Source organism: Zeus faber, assembly GCF_960531495.2.
Source record: "Zeus faber genome assembly, chromosome: 10".
Taxonomy (NCBI): domain Eukaryota; kingdom Metazoa; phylum Chordata; class Actinopteri; order Zeiformes; family Zeidae; genus Zeus; species Zeus faber.
Window position 1 is genome coordinate 12,847,396 of NC_137199.1, and position 20,725 is coordinate 12,868,120.

General features: G+C 43.4%; 1 protein-coding gene across 1 annotated transcript in view; it reads left to right on the forward strand.

Annotated features, from left to right (window-relative positions):
* arap3 (ArfGAP with RhoGAP domain, ankyrin repeat and PH domain 3) overlaps positions 1–20,725 on the forward strand; it is a 48,396-nt gene that overhangs the window by 19,788 nt on the left and 7,883 nt on the right. Inside the window, exons 6-28 of the mRNA XM_080008751.1 lie at positions 521–588; positions 1,074–1,313; positions 2,643–2,712; positions 2,961–3,081; positions 3,653–3,837; positions 3,942–4,048; positions 5,497–5,696; positions 8,793–8,878; positions 9,564–9,746; positions 10,868–11,009; positions 12,069–12,173; positions 13,565–13,715; positions 13,822–13,924; positions 14,607–14,805; positions 15,365–15,428; positions 15,692–15,855; positions 16,694–16,906; positions 18,671–18,776; positions 18,988–19,135; positions 19,323–19,391; positions 19,771–19,845; positions 20,053–20,170; positions 20,313–20,441. Of these exons, the coding sequence (XP_079864877.1) occupies positions 521–588; positions 1,074–1,313; positions 2,643–2,712; positions 2,961–3,081; positions 3,653–3,837; positions 3,942–4,048; positions 5,497–5,696; positions 8,793–8,878; positions 9,564–9,746; positions 10,868–11,009; positions 12,069–12,173; positions 13,565–13,715; positions 13,822–13,924; positions 14,607–14,805; positions 15,365–15,428; positions 15,692–15,855; positions 16,694–16,906; positions 18,671–18,776; positions 18,988–19,135; positions 19,323–19,391; positions 19,771–19,845; positions 20,053–20,170; positions 20,313–20,441 (3,046 nt within the window). The remainder of the gene's footprint in view (positions 1–520; positions 589–1,073; positions 1,314–2,642; positions 2,713–2,960; positions 3,082–3,652; positions 3,838–3,941; positions 4,049–5,496; positions 5,697–8,792; positions 8,879–9,563; positions 9,747–10,867; positions 11,010–12,068; positions 12,174–13,564; positions 13,716–13,821; positions 13,925–14,606; positions 14,806–15,364; positions 15,429–15,691; positions 15,856–16,693; positions 16,907–18,670; positions 18,777–18,987; positions 19,136–19,322; positions 19,392–19,770; positions 19,846–20,052; positions 20,171–20,312; positions 20,442–20,725) is intronic.

Genomic DNA, 20,725 nt, shown 5'->3' on the forward strand with positions numbered 1-20,725 from the left:
TTTTTAGGTCTCGTGTGTGTGTGTGTGTGTGCGTGTGCGTGTGCGTGTGTGTGTGTGTGTGTGTGTGTGTGTGTGTGTGTGTGTGTGTGTGTGTGTGTGTGTGTGTGTGTGTGTGTGTGTGTGTGTGTGTGTGTGTGTGTGTGTGAGCTGAGGTTAGAGTGCGACTCCAGGCATCTTGTCTTTATGCATCAGCAGGGGGGCTGGAGAGCTGCGTTCCCCTTTTGAAAAAAAAACAAGAAAAAAACTGATCTGTACCTTATCTTGGTTGTTTACATATGTCAGACGCATTTGAAATGTTTTGAAAGTGCGTATTCATTTCATTTATCTACACAAAATATGTAATGTTAGTTTCACAGTTTTCTTTTATATGCATACTTGGCCTTATAGCATTTAATGCATGTATTAACAAATCTACACTTTTCTAAGTCTATTGTTGTAAATACATGTATATATAAATATAGATTTTGGATGACTCTATCATGTGCTCGGGATCTCATGTGTTTCATTGTTTTATGTCCAGAGTGACAGGAGCAGGCCTGAGGGCAGGGAGGCCAAGAGAGAAGAAGAGAAATATGCAGAGGATCATGGGTAAGGAGCAAGGGGCCATGGTGGTTTGCCAAGTACTTTCATAGAGGAGAGACGCCAAGAAGTCATTTCCTTTACAGTTGCCAACTTTTTGCGTATGGGATGAGGGATTTCCTAATTTCTTCAAAATAATGACAATTTTATCGCAACAAATTGCAGACCACAATGGTTAACATACTGTTTATAACAATCTGTTGTTTTGTCTGGAAAATATCTTGATTCAGTGAACCCATTTTCATTAAAAAAAAAAAATATTTATAGATAAGAATGTCCAACTTTTAGAGACTGATATTCTCCATAGAGAACCTTACCTCAGATCCTGAAAACCATATCTGGGCACGTGTTTGTGTTCTGCATTACATCAGACATTTCAGGCCTATTATTAATTCAATATTCATATTTAAAACCATTGTGAATTGATCATTTTATTTTGATTTTTATGGCATTTTTATGGTTTAATGCATTGTGGCGGCTGTTTGTCCTCCCAGCTCACACAAGCTCTCCTGGGCCAAGCGTCTGTCGCAGGCCCTCCACACCACTGACTCCCAGGGCTACAGCACGGTGGGTGACCCCTCCACGCCCCCGCGCTGCCTCTCCCTGCCGTCCCAAATCCACCCCGCCGAGACGGAGGAGGATCTGATCATCTCCCCATACGCCAGCTACACTTCCCTCTATGAGCGGGCCGCGCCCGTCATCTGCGGCTGGCTGGACAAGCTCTCTCCACAGGGGTGTGTGGATATTGGCTATAGTTATTATTATTATTATTATTATTATTATTATTATTATAATACCTTTATTTATTAACTTCATCCCCCCTAAGGATCACACGGTGTAAAAGTTATTTGTAGTTTTTGATGTGAAAAGCCTGTTTTTTTTTACCCTGTTTTGGCAAGAACAGACATTTTTCCTCCTTAGTAGCAGCAGGCTAGAAGGTGATGAATTCAAGGACAGGTTGATTGAGTTCATGTGTTTTTTTTACGAGTACCATGCTCTGCTTTGAGCAGCTCCGCACATTCACCCCGGGAAACCAACCTGTACAACCACAGTCTTCTGTTGACACTGTTGACACTGTTGACACTGTTGTCCACTGGAAGCAGCCCAGTTACTCTAGCACTGAAGTCAATGTGGAGAACACCTCCCAATCTCCATCCGCACCCCGATTCTCCTGATGCTCTTGTCATGCACCTCTTTGGGTTATGAAAGGTGTATTTACCTACCATCCCTAGATGCGTGTGTGTGTGTGTGTGTGTGTGCGTCTTACTCCGAATGTGTGCTCGTCCAGTGCATGTTGTGTTTGTCGGACTCGGCTGAAAACCACCTTCTTTCTTATTGACGCCGCAGGCGGCAGAGGCTGACCCTGGCTCTGAGGTTGCGTCTCCTTCTCTACTCTCCTCCCTGCCTCTCCTCTCTCCTGAGAAGCTGTCTCTGCTTCGTCACTCTCCTGTCCTCCTCTTCCTCCTCCACTCGGTCGGTTTGTGTTTGTCTTCCTCATCCCGCCCCGCCCGTCCTTCCTGTTTGTTCACCCTGGACGCTGTGGACGCCTGTCGGTCCTTCCCTTTCCAGTCTTTCACCCACAGCACTGAGTGGCCATTGTACAAAAGGCTATTGCCATATCTTGTTACCGATAAAGACGTGTTAAATGACAATATTTTACATAACCCCTGACCATTTTCCTCATGATAATTTACATGTTGAGTTTTTTAATATTTTTAAAGATAACATTTCTTAATATTGTCTCTATTTTGGGGTTTTGGTAAAATTTTGCAATATGGTGAGAAAACCTACACTAACATGATCAACTCCTCATTGACAATTGCGGTAACTCACATTTTTGTTTAAATGACTTAATTTTGCCATATTTTTTGTTAATTCCATTTGAAAAGGCTGAATCACCATTGCTTTAAAATTATAACATTTAAAAATGTTATAATTTTTAAGTTAGGTTTCTCATCCTATTCACAATAGCATTTTCCAAAACCCTAAAATAGAGACAACATTAAATGATGAGAAAATATTAGCTTCTGACAGTTAATTTATTTCCAATATTTGCATTTCAGGAATTACGTGTTCCAGAAGCGCTACGTGAAGTTCGATGGCAAAAACCTGATGTACTTTGGGAGTGAAAAGGTAAGAAATATTAGCTATTTGTAGTAATAGTAATGTATAATAATATAATAATATATTAATAATTATATATATAATAATAATATACCATTAATAACCAATAATATAATAATATAATATAATAATATAATATATAGAATAATAATGGTATAGTAACATTCTAGACTGACCCCTGGAGTAAAAAGAAAACCCGTTTTTAGTTTGTTTGTGTAATGTGTATGCTGGTAATGACTAATAAACGTCTCTTACAGGATGTTTACCCCAAAGGAGTGATCCCATTGGCTTCCATACAAATGGCTCGGCCGACCAAAGACAACAAGTTTGAGATAGTGACAAATCACAGGATCTTCGTATTCCGCACTGACAACGAAGGTAAACCAACAATAGTTAATTTTGTGCACGCACGCACGCACGCACACACACGTTCGCATTCACGCACGCACGCATGCACGCACGCACGCACACACACACACACCACAGTCACACAAGCACAATCCTGCCACAAGCACACAGCCATAATCAATGACAACCTTCTCTCCCAAACTCTGGTCATGTGACACACCCCCCATGGAGGAGACAGTTAATGACCCGATAACCTGGTTCATGGTGGAATGTCGCTAATTAGCGTGACAGACCAGGTTGCCTCCCGCGGGCCCCACAACTGGGCTGTATGCCGTCCTGGGGTGTCGGCGGGGCGACCAATCTTAGAACAGCGTTTTGTTTACAACCACAATGGAGTAAGAGAGAACCAGAACCAGCCCCAGAATCTGTCTATTTTCATGAACCAGGAATTTGGCTTGCTCAGGATGGTTGCATCGCTGTACTTGAAAACGCACAACTTGCAATGAAAAGCTTAGCTATCTAAAGAAACAACAACCAAAAAACGAAATAAACAGAATGTGCTCCATGCAGAAGATAACATGTGACTCTGTTTCCGGGTCAGTCCTGAGGCACCGCTGGGTCGACACCTTGCAGGAACGGGTGAAGAAGCAGCTGGTGTTCGGACGCCAGCGCTTCCGATTGGGAGCCCAGTGCCAGAAACACGGCCTCCTTGAGCTGAAAGGAACCAAGTCCAAAGTCTACACGGCCATCATCACGGAGCACATCTGGCTGTACAAGAGCGAGCAGGTATCCCGCGGTCACCAGAAACAGCAGAAGAACCATCCAAATCAAAAGGTTTTCAAATGTTTGATTCTCTCGGTGTTCCGTCCTTTTCGTCCTTCCGTCTCCAGTGTTTCCAGGACGGGATCGGCATCACTCTGATCGAGGCCAGAGGCGCAACCATCAGGGACGGAAAACACAAGAGCTTTGACCTCATCACGCCCTACAAAATATTCAGGTATCACTTTGATTACGTGTTGTGCCAGTTGATATATTGGATCCCAGCAGACATTTTGTGGTAGTGTGTGTGTGGATATGACAAATCACCCAACACCAACATGTTCCCATGGTGTAGCACCGGTTGGTGCTACACCATGGGACCAGCTACACCAACTGGTGGCTCTGGTGCTGGAGACGGGACCTTTGATTTGATTTAAGAATGAACTGTAAAGTTGTATCCATGTGAGAAATACCTGTTTGGCTGAAAGTAATTAAAAACAATAACTTACATATGAGATGGATGGATAGATAGACAGTAAAAATAATTCAACAACAAAAATAAAAACGGATCTTTATCACGTTAAACGTGAATAGTTTATTCTTATAACAAGATGTTCTTCACGTGATTACAAGATACTTTCAGGTTATTGCGAAATAAAAACACATCAAGTCATAACAAGAAACCTTTCTTGTTATAATATACTATTTATCACTTTATAATGTGAAACGTTTTATGCTGTGATGTGAATAATAGTATATTGTTATAACGTGATAAGGCATGAATTATAATTAATTTGCAGTTGTTCACATTGTATAATAAAAAATGCAATTTTTGGGCGTATTGCCTAGTTTCATCGTGCTACTTGTGCAATGCAATTCAGCGCAGCAAAGCGTCGGCTTGTTCCACTATCCAACTTGTACAATGAAATGAAATTGAACCTGGAACTCGAGAGCTGGAAACAGGACAGCTCAGCCTTCAAAGTAAAAGTTGTGCCTTTTGAAGCACGCTGGCTGCAGCGGTCAATTTTAGGAGAGCTAAACTAAATAAATAAACAAATAGCCCAAAAAATTAACATAATTCGTGACTGTTATGCACTCATATTTCTGACACTTTCCCACAACTGAATGTGAATAAATTGCCAACGGCAGCGAACACTGGAATTATTATCGAGTGCTGTGACTTCATGTGCGTTCATCATTGCTTTGTTGAATTTGTCTGGTCCCTGGTCTGGCAACAGGTTGAAAACCAGATCCCTAAATGAATATAGCTGAATAGATTTGGTGTAGCGGGTAATATTAACCCAGTACAGTAAAAAAGAAATAGAAATGAAGTCCAATAAATTGGCTGTTTCGATATTATGTTTTGATGTGAAATAACTACTATGTGGATGTTTTCTATATATATATATATATATATATATTATTATTATTATTATTATTATTATTATTATTATATCCGAACAGTATTTCCGACCCTTTTTCCGGTTCCGATTTTATGTTTTCGCACAATCTTATTATTCAAACCGAAGCAAAGCTAAAGAGAAGGGAAACCCTTAAAAACCTCCCCAATGTGCTTTACGTTGATGAGCAGTGCGTCTCGCTGTTTGGGTTTCCCATCTGAGACGGGACATGCAGAAAGACTCTCTCCCGGCGTCGCTGCGGGTTAAAAGGCCTCTGTCTCCTCAGCTTCACGGCAGAGTCGGACCGGGAGAAGCGGGACTGGATGGAGGCGCTGCAGGAGTCCATTGCGGAGACGCTGTCCGACTACGAGGTGGCGGAGAAGATCTGGTCCAACCGCTCCAACAAGATCTGCGCCGACTGCAAGGCCGTGAGCCCCGACTGGGCCTCCATCAACCTCTGTGTCGTCATCTGCAAAAACTGCGCAGGTGTGAGCCGCTCGTGCTTGTGTGTGCGTGCGTGCGTGCGTGTGTGCGTGTGCGTGTGTGTGTGTGTGTGTGTGTGTGTGTGTGTGTGTGTGTGATCTTGTGCACAAATGTTCCAGTGTTGCTGGACACTTCCTGGAAAGAGGATGGAATGCGTGAAGTTTTAGCTCCCACTTACCGGGGTGTTTGATCTGCAGTGTGTGTGTGTGTGTGGGGGCGGGGGGGGGTGTCATCTGTCTTAATGTTCGAAGGTATTTAGTCATCATCATGATCATTCTTCCTAACCCAGACTCTACTCATAACAGCAGCAGCCATTGCAGCATTTTTAGGCGCAGTACTTCCCTCTCCCTTCGTTCTCGATCTGTATTTCTTAATTTTCCCACCGGTAAATATTATAATACAAGTCTTATGATGGTTTTTGTTAAACTTATTTTTTGGTACGTTTCGACCAGTCAGTAGTGATCCTGTATCAAAAAATTGTCTAATTTCTGATAAATTGTATTGCAGAAATGATAGTCTATTTTATGCCATTAAATATATATTTGTATTTATATGGAGAGCTGGGTATAATTTCTTATACCATTACTGGTAGCTTTGATTCTAATTGCTTAAAAAAATATATTCAATACCAAATTTCAGATTTCAATTTCATTTTTTTTTTATACTGGAAATAGTGGTGTTGAACGTCACAGACTGCTTTAAAATGTTTAACTGTTTTTTTTCTAGCTTAAAAAATAAATCTCTTTTAACAAAAGTCACGACACATTTACCGTTGCAGTACAAATCTTCTGTGTTATTTTCGCCAGCTGATGCTGAAGAGAGCGACAATACCTAGGTATTTTAATTTCTCATGAAATTCCACAGAATTCTTCGTTACTCAACAGTATGTCGTCCAGAGACGTTTCCTCTTAGAAACAGAATTATTACGGCACATAAACAGTTCAATGAGGCGAAGATACAGGTTGGGACGGTTATTTCACCTGTGAACATCTGATTAAGACTATAATATACTTGAACATCAACCTGTGCAGACTCGTTTGCTTCCCATGCCGTTTAGAGTGTAGAGCTGTTCTTTGGTGACATTTTAACGATCGCTCTGTTTCAAGGCTCACAACGCCAACTACGGTGGATTTGTACCACCGGGACTGTGGAAACTCAAAAACGCTTTTCAAGATCCATCTATGTTTGGTTGTCTTCGTGCAACTCCAGGAACCGCACCGATAAAAAGTAAAAAAAATAAAGTAATTTCCACCTGGGATTATTAAAGTGTTTCTCATTCTGATTCTGATTCTGATACCGACCCATTACTTTCACTAAGCAGAATAGACAAATTATTTGGAGTTTATTAGAACATAACGGTCGACATACAGTATAATCCATTCCTATTGGACAGATTTCTAGCTCCTTCCCGATCAACCAATTGAGATGTGCTCATAGACATAGAAAAGCGAGACAGAAGAAACAAAACATAAAATAAGGAATAGTGACAGAGGTCAGCATAAAAATAAAAATCAATAAAAATAAATTTTCACCGAAAATGTTGCTTTGGTCCAGACTTCACGAATGCAGAAGACCAGGTCCAGGGAAGCTTGATTTGTCATTGGTTCAGTACGTATCCTGCAGAGACCTCATATACCGACTGGGAAATACAAGGGGGTTCCACAGAGTGACGGGATGAAGTTTTGTGTGTATACACTAGATATACCTGTGCAGGCAGGAATCCCTGATACTCAAGCTGTTTTGTTGTTGTTCTGGTTATACTGCATTGTGTGTGTGTGTAGTGTATTGAGGCCTTTAGTCACGTTACAGACAGAAGGACAAAGCATTTAGTTAAGGAAACAAATTTCATCTGGTTTATATCCTCAGTATAGCAGGCAATTTCTACTAATTTAACCTGACATGTAGAATCTCAGAAAAGGAGTGCAAAGTCGGGGTGGGTGGCTTGGGTCTCTAAACTGTGTGTGGAGGTGGAGAGTGCTCTTGCACTGGACCCTGCAGAATTCAAGGCCAAATACGGGGTAACAAAGCCACCGCTCGATGCCCCAGATCTGGTGTTCCACTGCCACATGGGCAAGCGAGGAAAGGTGGCTACTGACAAAGCACTTGAAATGGGATTCCAGAAGTAAATAAGTATTCACTACTCTATGTATCTATCTATGAATTATCGTGTGTGTGTGTGTGTGTGTGTGTGTGTGTGTGTGTGTGTGTGTGTGTGTGTGTGTGTGTGTGTGTGTGTGTGTGTGTGTGTGTGTGTGTGTGTGTGTGTGTGTGTGTGTGTGTGTGTGTGTGTGTGTGTGTGTGTGTGTGTGTGCACTGACTTCCTTACTGATGTAGGAGAACCTCTATGAATGTGTGTGTGTGTGCGCCTGCATGCAGGTGTGTGTGTTTGCCGCATCTGCGCAGTATAAACATGGCATGCTCTCACAGTGTGGAGTTTCTCTCCTGTAACTGGATTCACTATTCAAGCCCGAGGCGCTGAGCTGGTGTCCGACCTGTACAACAATAACGGATGTCCATCACCATGAGTGATTGCACTAATCCATTTTGTATGTGTGTGTGTGTGTGTGCGGGTGTATGTGGATCTGGATTTGTGTTTGTCAATACATTTTGGTGTGTGTGTATGTGTGTGGGTTTGCGTGTGCATGTGTGCCTGTGCGCGTGCGCGGATTTGTCAATACCTTTTGGTGTGTGTGTGTGTGTGTGTGTGTCATTTGGGCATGTTTCTGGCTCTATGTGTATGTGTGCGTTTATGTGCACATATTTAAAATTTCAAGTCTTATTTGCCGCGTACACATTATCCTAGTACAAGGTGCAGTGAGATGATTGTGCCTTATTCCGGTGACGGTGCATGTTATAAAAATCATACATAGAAGTAAGAAGCAAAATCAAGATATCTAAGGGAAAGGAGGATGATTATGTACAGTCAGTCCTTTTTATTGTCTGTCTGTCTGTGTCTATACAGTTATACAATGGAAGTGAGCTGTACCGGTGTTAAGGAGGTGCAAAAATAATTATTTGCATATGTGTTTGTGTGTGTGCGTGCGTGCGTGCGTGCGTGCGTGCGTGGGTGCGCGTGTGCGTGCGCTTCTGTGCCTGTAGGACAGCACAGAGGACTGGGAACGATGGTGTCCAAAGTGCAGAGCCTGAAACTGGACACCAGCGTGTGGAGCAACGAGATCGTTCAGGTGAGACGCTGACGGGGTTAGGAGAGGGACGCAGCGTTTGTTCCTCAGCGTCTCAACTTTTATTTTGCACTCTTGTCTCGCTAAACGGGATTTTAGTCAGAGCGTGTGATAAACAATAGTTCACAGAAAGTCAAGAACGCAGAGAGAAAAAAAACGTCAGGATGTGTTCTCACTCTGTCCCAAAATATCAAGTTGAATAATTTGATCATGTCCTGTTCACTCTAACGCTTTAAACTGTTGTTACACATTTGGGTAATTCTCACTGAATGGCACAACTATAGTGGTCTCCTGCAGAGCAATACTAAATGCCTTGCTCAAGGGCAGCTTGATAGTATTCAAGATTCAAGATTCAAGATGTTTATTCGTCACATACATATACATACTTTCATACATATATGCAGTGAAATGTCAATGCAACGCACCCGGTGATAACACACAATATGTCCAAGGAAAATTTCTTTCTACTTGACCAACTAACTGATTCCTAAAACGTAATACAGTAAGTCGAATACTTATAGAATAAAATAAAAATATATAGAATAAAATAAAATAGAATAAAATAAAATGGAATAGATAAAGGGAATATGCTTATGTATATGGGATAGGCAATTATGTATATAAAGATATGTGCATTAAATGTGCCTGTTTTCTTTGACACCTAATGATTGTTTATGTTTTCTTGAAGCTGTTCATCATGCTGGGAAATGACCGGGCCAACGAGTTCTGGGCGTCCAGGCTTTCCATCTCAGAGGAGCTGGACTGCGACGCGATGCCTGAGCAGCGACGGGAGTTCATCACCCAGAAGTACCGAGAAGGACGCTACCGCCAGCCGCACCCCTGCTTCAGCAGCCAGGAGCAGCTGCTCAAGGTGCCGTCACCGCAGGACACCACGAACAGTACAAACCATGGTGTCGTGAAAACCGACCAATCACAAGCCCCGACAATGCTGTCTTCATATCATTAAAGGGGGGTCCATCAGACGTGCTTTAAGGGTCAGACAGGTCTTGAATGTCGTGATCGCACCGTTTTTGTTGAACTCGAAGCATTTCCCGAATGGAAAAAAAATATATATATGATCCACCAATGACTGATTGAAGTTGGAGGGTATGCATCGAGAAGCTTATTTGATCAGGTAGGACCGCCGGAAATGACGTCTTGAGCACCTCAGAAAATCACGGCGATCTACAGTCCTAGACAGTCTTTGTGCTTAGAGACGCAGCCCCCCGACATTTGGTATTTGGTACATTTAAAGGTATTTGTTTTGCTCCCCGTGTTATATCTCTCAATCTGTTCTTCACAAATTAAGGAAAACTATATTTGTGTTTTACCAAGAGAGCCTGGCCTAGAAAAGTGATGCACAAAACAAAAACATCCACAACATAAAAACAATTACAAACATGAGCAATTATGTGTGTAAATGTGAAATCGAAATTAAATCTTCAAGTTTTTGGACTTCAATGTGCAGTACCGCTCTTGGCCACAGGGTGCAGAGTTTTTTTTGTTTTTTGTTTTTTGTTTATTGATTTAAAAAAAACAAACATTAAAAAAAGGGTGCAGAGGTTTTAACGGCACAGTGTTTGTCTCTTGGCTGGTGGTATTACGCCGCCCCCGCTCCAAAGGCAGGTCAGCCCCATTAACACCCTGCTCCTCCTCCCTGCTCCTCCTGCCGCTATCTGGCTGCCGGGCTCCTCCCGGGTCCCGGGGACGTGGAATGTGCTTTGAAACAGGAGCATTCAGAGAGCGAGCGCAGATAAAGGTTTCGGGGGCCAAAAGGGAAGACGTTGAAGATTTTGTGCCTCTGCCGTCGTCGGATCTCTTAAGTGGTGTGACCGCTGAATGACCGCGTTCCGACTCCCAAACCTCTCATTTTCCACCTTCCGGCTCCTTTCCTCCTCCGCTAGTGTCCTCATCCGCTCTCTCAGTCTCGCCCCCCCTCCCGCACTTAACCTCTCTTTTCGGTTTATCCCCCCCTCCTCCATCCACCTGCAGGCGCTCTGCACAGCGGTGACGGAGCAGAACCTCCTGAAGACGGTCACGCAGATATTCGGCGAGGCGGAGGCCGCGCGGCTCGCCGACTCCAACGGTTGCGACCGGCAGCCGTCCCCGGATCAGTGGAACGCCAGCGGCTTAGGTGAGGCCGCGAGGACGGGCGGAGGCGGGCTGCCGGTGGGAAGCGACGCAACTTCCTGTTTCTGGTCTCTCTTTGCATGAGCGCCGATGCAGCCAAATAATAGATGTAGCTGATTTGTGGACGCGCCAGAGTCAATCAAACCCTGTAAAGAAAGAACAAAAAGCTATCACTCGGTCCTTTTTGGGAAACTTGCATGTTAGTATATAAGAATTCATATTATTATGTGATGATTCAATAAGTAAGGAACTTACACCTTGTAATAATTACTATACATCACATTTTCAGTATATCTAGGTGAAGACATTGGTGATGCTCTGTTTGATGACATGGCTTCAAGTTATTAAACTGTCTCATTTAAAAAGCTGAAGCCCATTGTATGCATTGTATAAAAGTACTAAAATTAGTATTGATGGAAGGGCCGTTGGTCTTTTTAAATCATCAGAAAATCAGATAATTCACTTTCAGCAGGAAGTGAAACATTTTTCTCCAATTTTTCAAGCATAAATTTAATAATTTCGAACAAATTTTCCTGACGTTCCCCAACCGGGAAGGTTTTTTTCCGGCGAGGGCCTCTGATCGGCGATCTCTTCGCAGCCGCTGAGCCTCCGTTGGGCCGGCGGGCTTTTGTGACCTGGAAGTGTTGGCGGTGTGGGAGGCGTAGTGCGCCCGCAGCGCCGCGCTCTTTGTCTGAAAGATTAACAACGTCCACACTGTCTCGCCGAACCGACAGCGTCCGGCGTGTTTTAGCGGCGCGGCAGCAGATAAGAGGCGTCTGTACCGTCGGTCTCCTCCAGTTAAATCAACTTTCAGACTACTACTTCGTTCTTTAATCGCGCTCGTTTTTTTGGACCGTACGTTGTTTTTCTCCTCGCTCCTGATCCGTTCCGTGTTCCGTTCCGTTCCGCGTTCCGTTCTGCTCTTCTGTTGTCCACCGTTTATGCCTTCTCTTCCATTAAATTCCCTTCACTCTTCCAATCTACGCTGCTGTACTCTGTTCTACCGCTGCTCGACTCTACGTCTACTTCACTCCTACTCTTCTTCTGCTGTACTCTACTCCAGATCCAGGTGTGTATGATGAGATCATGCAGCCCGTGCTTCACTCAGGTTACCTCTACAAGTCCGGCTCCATGACCAGAGGCACGCTGTCCCGGAAAACCAGGGAAGGTAAGCGACCTATCTGTCCAGCCCGACCGTGCCGAGGGGGATGGGGAAGAGGGTTGTGTGTGTGTGTGTGTGTGTGTGTGTGTGTGTGTGTGTGTGTGTGTGTGTGTGTGTGTGTGTGTGTGTGTGTGTGTGGTGTGGTGTGGTGTGGTGTGGTGTGGTGTGTGTGTGTGTGTGTGTGTGTGTGTGTTTGTTGAGCGAGAGAGAGAGAGAGAGAGAGCTTGGCACCAGTTTAATATGGGTTTGCGGCCTACTTCTCTGTGCCGCCAGAACAAAAGCCTTCTGGAGGACAATAGTGCTTTTACTGGACAGAAATGCATCACCATACCAACACATCCTGTCGGGAGAAGCCGTTCATTCTGGGGGCTTGGGTTTGTGTTGAATAGCGGTGTTCAGCACGTCTCCCTCCCAGGCTTCGTCGTCGCAAAAAATAAATCAGATGACCGCTCGTTCCGAAAGAGAGTTCAGCCTTTAGTGTGTAGATGGGTTCCATTCGAAGGCGTGGCGGTTTAGCAACTGGGCCAAGGCCAATGCAACACATGGTAGACTGGTGAATACTCTCTACTGGATTCTGCTCCCGGCCAGAGTTTGTAATAATATGCAATATCTGGAATAGAACAGAAATAGTTTTGCCGGGATGCATTTATTTTTCGCTCTTCTCCCTTTTCCTTTTTGTTGTCTTTCATTGTACTCATATCTTCTTTACTTCAATCAGAGCTTTGTCATTCGGCCCAAAAGTGTTTTTCGTAGCTGGTATTCACTATAAGATGATCCATTTTTCCTTAAACTACTAGATTAAAATCTTAGTATTGCAATGACAATATCAAAACAATCAACCTTTTAAAGAAATAAAATTTGGTACAATAACAACCAGGTAGAAAGGGGCCAAATGAGCGTAGGGATGGGACTTTGAACCGTGTCAAACTGTTGATTATATGTTAATTATCACTGTTTATTTTAATCCTATATTGAATAATGCAGTGTCTCTATTGGAAAAAGAGTATTACCCAGCCACAATTTCAACTTCCATGAAGAGTAAAGGCCCTGGCGGCTTACGATCTCAGGATTTCCTGTTAATGTCAATGAATCCATGTGTCTGGACGAAATTGGGCAAAAAAAAAGGTTTTAAGAACCCTGCATCTTCCATTTGTAGGAGGATTTGAAACGTATTTCTCGTGGACAATTTTTTTCTTCTTTTGGTTTTGTCGTCGTTGCTTTTTGCTTTAACCGGAGGTTCCTGCATGCTTGTTCATGAGAGCTTACTGTCCTTCTTGCGTCCTTGCTGTATCTCGCTTCATGGCGCTTTCTCGAGAATCTCAACGAGATTCTCACCTCGTCAAATAAAGGTTCAATAATAAATAACGCGAGGTGAGTAATATTGCTTCCGTCCTCAGATTTCCAGAAGTACTGGTGCACGGTGGACAAGTCTTTGTTGCTGTACGAGTCTGAGCGCTGCCTGGAGCCGCGCATTCGGATCTGCGTCAAAGACATTCTGTGCGTGGGGGTCAGCCGGCCGGAGACCAGCAACAACGGCTTCATTGACAGGTAGGAGAGCCCGTCGGGCAATCGATTTGGCCTTCCGTCAAAAACCCCAACATGACGGCGTTACTCCAACCGGCTGAAGTCTTTTACCCTCTTTTCGTCCCCTCAGGTTTCGCTACACCTTTGAGTTGTACCTGACGTCTGACAAACTTTACCAGTTCGGCCTAGAAACTCCTGACGCCCTGCACAGCTGGACCAAGGCCATAGGGAAGGTAAAAAGATGCCGCGCCGCTCCACCCCTCCACGCTCATTGTTTCTACAGCGGTTGTTTTCTGCATTTAGTATTTTCTCGGACTGACACGCCCTTTCAATCGGAGTGATTCTGAATGAATGAATTTTTTTAATTTGACCTGTTTTTCTTATTTTATGCTTAATAACCACTAATATCCTGTCTTACTGTGCTTATATTTTAATTTTGATATCTTGTGACATTTAGTTCAGTGTGTAGATTGAAGGAATGAAGCGGTTTAGTCAACAGCTCCAAATTGCCTTGTGTAACTATTTCATAAAAATAAATATTATACATAAACATTTTACTCAATCCAGTTTTGACTCATATATTAAGAATGAGACATTGAAGGATCTTGATCATTTCTCAGCGAAGGATTTTCAATGATTATTTCTCTAGGATTCAATCAATCGTCAATTCAATACTCAAACAACTCTCAACATATTCAAAAACATTCTAACATATCAATAGATTCTTCGGATGGTCTCAGCTAATAGCCGACGCAGATCCCTTCATTTCTCAGAACGAAAAACACCACCTTCCTGGAGTCTCTTCCTAGACTCCTGTTGGGGTCGAATTTCTAAGCTTTCCGAGTGTAGTGTTTTATTTAAAAAAATAGACCCATAAAAGGAATGTTACAAGTATTGACCTGCGCTGTGTCTCAGGCTGCCACGCCGCTGAGCTGCCACTGCCTACTGACCAGGGAGTTTGAGCGGGTGGGCGTCCTGCGCTACAAGGCTATGCTGGACCCCCAGCAGTGGAAGGAGGCCTACTTCGTGCTGCAGAAGTCTAACCTGTTCATCTGCCCGGGGAACGACGGCGCAGCGGAGGACATCATCAACCTCAACCGCCTGCAGGAGCTCAGTAAGTCCCCAGGGTCCCGGTCCCTTTGGTGTCCACTGATTCGTGAGGAAGTAGACAAAATGTGCTTTCATCTTGTTGGGGACCCCAGCATCAAAACAGGCATCCAAATAAATGACTCTTAATATTGACCGGTGTGTATTTGTACAATTATAAGCTATATGGATAATTGTAAGGCATTAGCAAAAATGTTTGTGTTTTACTTTCAAAAGCTTTTTAAGTTAAAACATTTTTTTTTTATGCTTTCCCTGATGAGGAGAAGCTTTCGATGCTTTATTATAATTTTGACCTTATTTGAATGAGATCATTTTGTCAACAAACAATAAAAATTAGTATTACAAACACATATTTTCTATATTTCATAATACATGTATATACGTTCTAGCCTTGGTCTGATGTGACTTTTACTACATTTTAGTTATTGTTATCGAGGCCGTTATTTAAATATAATTACACTCTAAGCGTAAGGTATGGATGCACTGCTGCTGTCGTCTATCATCAAGAGGCATGGCGACTGTTTGAACTGGGATCTTCCCCTGACCCTACTCTGCTCTGCTCTCAGGTACAACTTCGGAGAATGACAACCACGAGAAGAAAGACATCCTGGTGTTGGTCGAGAAGGGAAGGTGAGTGCAGCCTGCGGGGGGTTTTCAAAATAAAGCAAAACTGTACAATAGATAAATTCCCTCGAGGATCGCAGATCCCACGGTTCATGCGCTCTATGGGCACAGTTTATTGGACCAAATGGTCAAAATGACATCAGGATGTGACATCAGCAGAGTGAAATGAAATTGAGACCTTGGGTCACTTTGGTGTAATGTAGCCTAACAACAAAAGGTTGTATGTAATACCGCCCTCTGACATAGTGAATGTTTCCCTCCTTTTTCAGGACACTCCACCTGCAGGGAATGGGCCGGGCCGACTTCGCCCTGTGGTACTCGGACATCCAGAGGGCGGCAGGGGGGAAGGGCAACACCCTGAGAGAGCAGCAGCTCAGCAGGAACGACATCCCCATCATCGTGGACAGCTGCATCGCCTTCATCACCCAGTATGGTCAGTGATGGTGAATTTCACAGTCTGTCGCAGTTGCCTTTTTTCTGTCTCAGACTGTGTATTGGCCCCATCGATCTCTCTGGAAACTGACTATTTTCTGTCAAAGTATATGGCAGCCTCCATTGCGAAAGGAGTCTTTTATTCGAAGTATTCACGTTGGATTCTGACTTGACGTTCTTGATTTGATTTGTCGCGTTATAGTATACTAGCACTCCATCTATTGGTTACAGTAACTATAGAAAATGTGAATCCAGAATCTTTTTTTGTCACATGACCGCACTACAACACATGCATATATATACACACACACGCACATGCTTTTTGGGGTGGTGGCCAGTGAAATGTGGCCCCTGCATTTTTCTCATCCTGGCTTGTCCTTCCTCCGGGGGGGCAGCCAGGAGCAGTGGGCAGCATTCGTCGACGCGCCCGGGGACCCGGTACCAAGTGTCCATCGCTGGTCAGACGATGGTTTTTGGTGGGGGTTCTTACTGATGGTAGTTGGAGGAAACCCCATGTGAGCACGGGGAGAACATGCAAACTCCACACAGAAAGGCTCCTTTTTGGGAGATATCCCGCCGGAGCACGGTGCCAACAGCGCCCCAGGTGGGAATCGACCCAGGACCTTCTTGCCGTGAGGCAGCAGTACAATGCACTGCGCCACTGTGCCACACCAAATCATAACCTAAGTGGGTAAAAAAAGGTGACGGACAGATGAAATAATTATATTATGAGGTTAGAGTTTTGTAAGTCTTTTCTTATGATATTCTTGCCGCGGTAGTAAAGAGTTTCCCTAAAAAAAACACGGGGTCTAGTATCATGTACTGTCTTGGCTCCGTAGGCCTGGGTCACGAGGGAATCTACAGGAAGAACGGCGCCAAGTCCAGGATCAAGCTGCTGATGGACGAATTCCGCAAGGACGCCCGCAACGTCAAGCTGCGCATCGGCGACAACTTCATCGAGGACGTGACGGACGTGCTGAAGAGGTTCTTCAGGGAGATCGACGACCCCATCTTCATGGCCGAGCTGCACCCGCTCTGGAAGGAGGCTGCCAGTGAGTCTAGATCCAGTTTATCCAGATCCATAGTTTGTAAATAAATAGATAGATAGATAGATAGGTAGGTAGGTAGCTAGGTAGGTAGGTAGGTAGATAGATAGATAGATAGATAGATAGATAGATAGATAGATAGATAGATAGATAGATAGGTAGATGGGTTAGGGTAGATGTAAAGATGGATAGATAGATGGATGGATAGATAGATAGATGCATAGATAGATAAGTAGATAGATGCATAGATAGATAAGTAGATAGATGCATAGATAGATAGATAGATGCATAGATAGATAGATGCATAGATGCATAGATAGATGCATAGATAGATAGATAAATGCATAGATAGATAGATAGACGCATAGATAGATAGATAGACGCATAGACGGATAGATAGATAGATAGATAGATAGATAGATAGATAGATAGATAAATGCATAGATAGATAGATAGACGCATAGATAGATAGATGCATAGACGGATAGATAGATGGATAGATGGATGGATGGATGGATAGATAGATAGATGGATAGATAGATGCATATATAGATAGATAGATCCATAGATACTAGATAGATAGATAGTGCAGAAGAAATTCTTCTGCAATGATCGGTGAGGTTAATCTGCCCGCTACAAGAAAACAAAACTGAGAATATTCAAGATATTTATTCTGCAGAATAAAGAGAAAGGTTCAGTCCTGCTACAAAGCAGTCTTCTGATCAGTCTAATCTAATTTCTGATGAAGAGGGCTTTATACAACAACAGAGGGTGTGGTTGGGTCAGAAGTCATTTACAAGTCTGTGTCCCTCAACTGTCTCCCTGGATGTTACATCAAACAGTGAATTCACAGGAACTTGTAAATGACCTGGCAGACGCGGATTACAATCCCTTACAATGCTCCTCCAGGCTCCCCTGTGGTTATTCTTCATCTCCTTACAAGGTAAACAGGGCCAAATGTGATCTGGTTCTTCCATGTTAGAATTGACTTTGTAGAGAGAAAGAACATTTCTCTTTACATAAAGTTGGGGGGTTCCTGGGAAAACAGAGACAATGTTTTAAAAAAACTCCCCCTCTGGAGGTAGAGGCCTTGGTCCTCATTCAATATAAATGATCGTAAGCATTTTTCTCTCACAATAGATAGATAGATGCATAGATAGGCACGCACACACCCACAGAAAGCAAACGTAAACAACCCCGGACATGCAAATACTATTTATTTTTCATTCATGTCGGAAATACACATTTAACGGTTGACTGTTCACAATAAAACATGACAATATACACTAAGCCTAATGATAAACAACAAAATAAAAAATAACTAAAAATTGTGGTCACATACAATCACTAATGGATTAAAGCTGGCAGTGAACCAGAAAGCTGAACCTCAGATGAGAAATAACTCGGGGAACCTTTTTCCACTTTGAGGACAGATTAATATTAAATACTATATATACTACTCAATACCAATACTATAAATACTATAGGGGGCCGCAGTCTACTATGAAGGAACATGTCAGTTACGAACACATTTATGTTCTATTGTGACGAATTTGGTCATTTGAATACAGCAATTAAAGCCAGAGGTTGAAGTTACAATCAAGTGTATTAGGGGTTTTAATCTCGAAACGTCGACACACCAGAACAATAGGGCGTGTCGCAGAGTGTGCTTTTAAGGCAGAGCGTGCATTTAAGGCAGAGTGTGCGTTTAAGGCAGAGTGTGCGTTTAAGGCAGTGTCGTGTGGTTGGTGGCGTCTTCCCCTTGTTTAGAGATCTCCCCTAAGAGCCAGCGTCTGGACCGGTACAAGGAGATCATCAGGAGCCTCCCCAGGGTCAACAGGACCACCCTGGCTGCCCTCATCAGCCACCTCTACCGGTTAGTGCACACACACACACACACACACACACACACACACACACACACACACACACACACACACACACACACACACACACACACACACACACACACACACACACACACACACACACACAAATCAGAAAATGTAATGTATATTTTTCATTGACTGTTGTATTTGTATATTTCACTCCCTCCCTTCCTTCCTCCCCTCTCTTCCTCCTTCCAGGGTCCAGAAGTGTGCGGATCTGAACCAGATGTGCACTAAGAACCTGTCCCTGCTCTTCGCTCCCAGCGTGTTCCAGACGGACGGTAAAGGAGAACACGAGGTCAAAATCGTGGAGGATCTGATCGACAACTACCTGTATATCTTCGACGTGAGTGGGGCCCTCACATCTGCGTTATCATTATGTACCAGATCAGTGCTTCTGAACGGGTCCGGCCTCAGGAGCCTTATTCTAGTAGATCACAACCCAAATTTAAGATTTATCAATTTCACAAAATCAAAATAATAATAATAATTATTATTATTTGAAATGTATTTGTGTTTATTTTTGTGTTCAGATTGATGAGGAGCACCAGACGCAGATTGAGCTGGAAATCAGCCTGATCACCACATGGAAGGACACTCAGGTACGTTGAGGCCTAATAAACCCAAATGTTTTTGAATAAGCGTAGAATATTTATTCTCTTTTGATTATTATTGTTAATGGATTTAAATGAGTGTTGTCCCCTTCGGCGTTGAGTTCATATATCGTCAACAGGGTCACATTACTCACGGTAAAGTCGGAGCCCTTCAAATCCTCATGAATATACTGCAATTAACAAATATTCATGCACTTGCTCTGAAGCAATGGTCATAATCACACACCATGAACATGAATTAGAATACACTTCATAACAGTTGGAACAGACACCTTAGAAAGCAGAAAGGATGGAGTGTCTCAGGTACTGCCAGGTGTAATGTTGTAGGTTTTCGATGTGAACTCTGAGCCTCTGCATCCCCCTCCAGCTCTCCCAGGCCGGAGACCTGATCATCGAGGTCTACCTGGAAATGAAGTTACCAGATTGCTGCATCACACTCAAGGTCTTCATTTTCCTATAGATAAATATAAATTTAAAATAATGCTGACATTGGTGACCAATAGTTTAATATTCTAACTGGTGACTGGTAATTGTGTTGATATTACTTATCAAATGTATTCCGAAGCCACGGAAACAAACTTTCAAAAGTGATTGGATGTGCACCACTTGGCACCATATTTTAATCTGTATTGTGTCTGGCCTTGCACAGGTGTCTCCCACGATGTGTGCCGAGGAGCTGACCAACCAGGTCCTGTACATGCGGAACATCCCGGCCGGAGACAAGGACGTCTGGATGACGTTCGAGGCCATCGAGGACGGACAGCTGGGTGAGAGGAGACAAAAAAAAAAAACGTACACGCAGAAAACGCATCGCTCAGACTTCACCCCCGCCATAAACAAGGTGTCAAGTTGGCGTAGGCTGCATGGGCTCGTATCATTTTTATTTTTATTTTTTTCTCTCCGGCGCAGAGCGTCCCTTGCATCCGAAGGAGAAGGTGCTGGAACAGGCTCTGCAGTGGTGCAAGATGGCTGACCCGAGCTCCGCTTACCTGGTGGTCAAAAAGGTTCCCAAAGGAGAGGGCATCAACATCCTCACGTGTAGGTCAAACGCGCCGTAAGGGTTGAGACTATGAGCAGAAATATTAAAACACACACAGGGCTGTCAGAGAGAGCCTCGTCTCTCGGCCTTCCCCAATAGTCGGAGATGTGGGTCGCAGGTTTCCACAGCAGGGGAAAGTAAATTTTTATTACATTTTTTTTGGACCTACAATTCACATTAAGACAGTCATACAAAACTGAAAACTGTAAAATGCCGGATTTTTATTGAAGAGTGGTCTTGACATGTGACTGTAGGATCCAGGTACAAGCAACGTATTTTACAA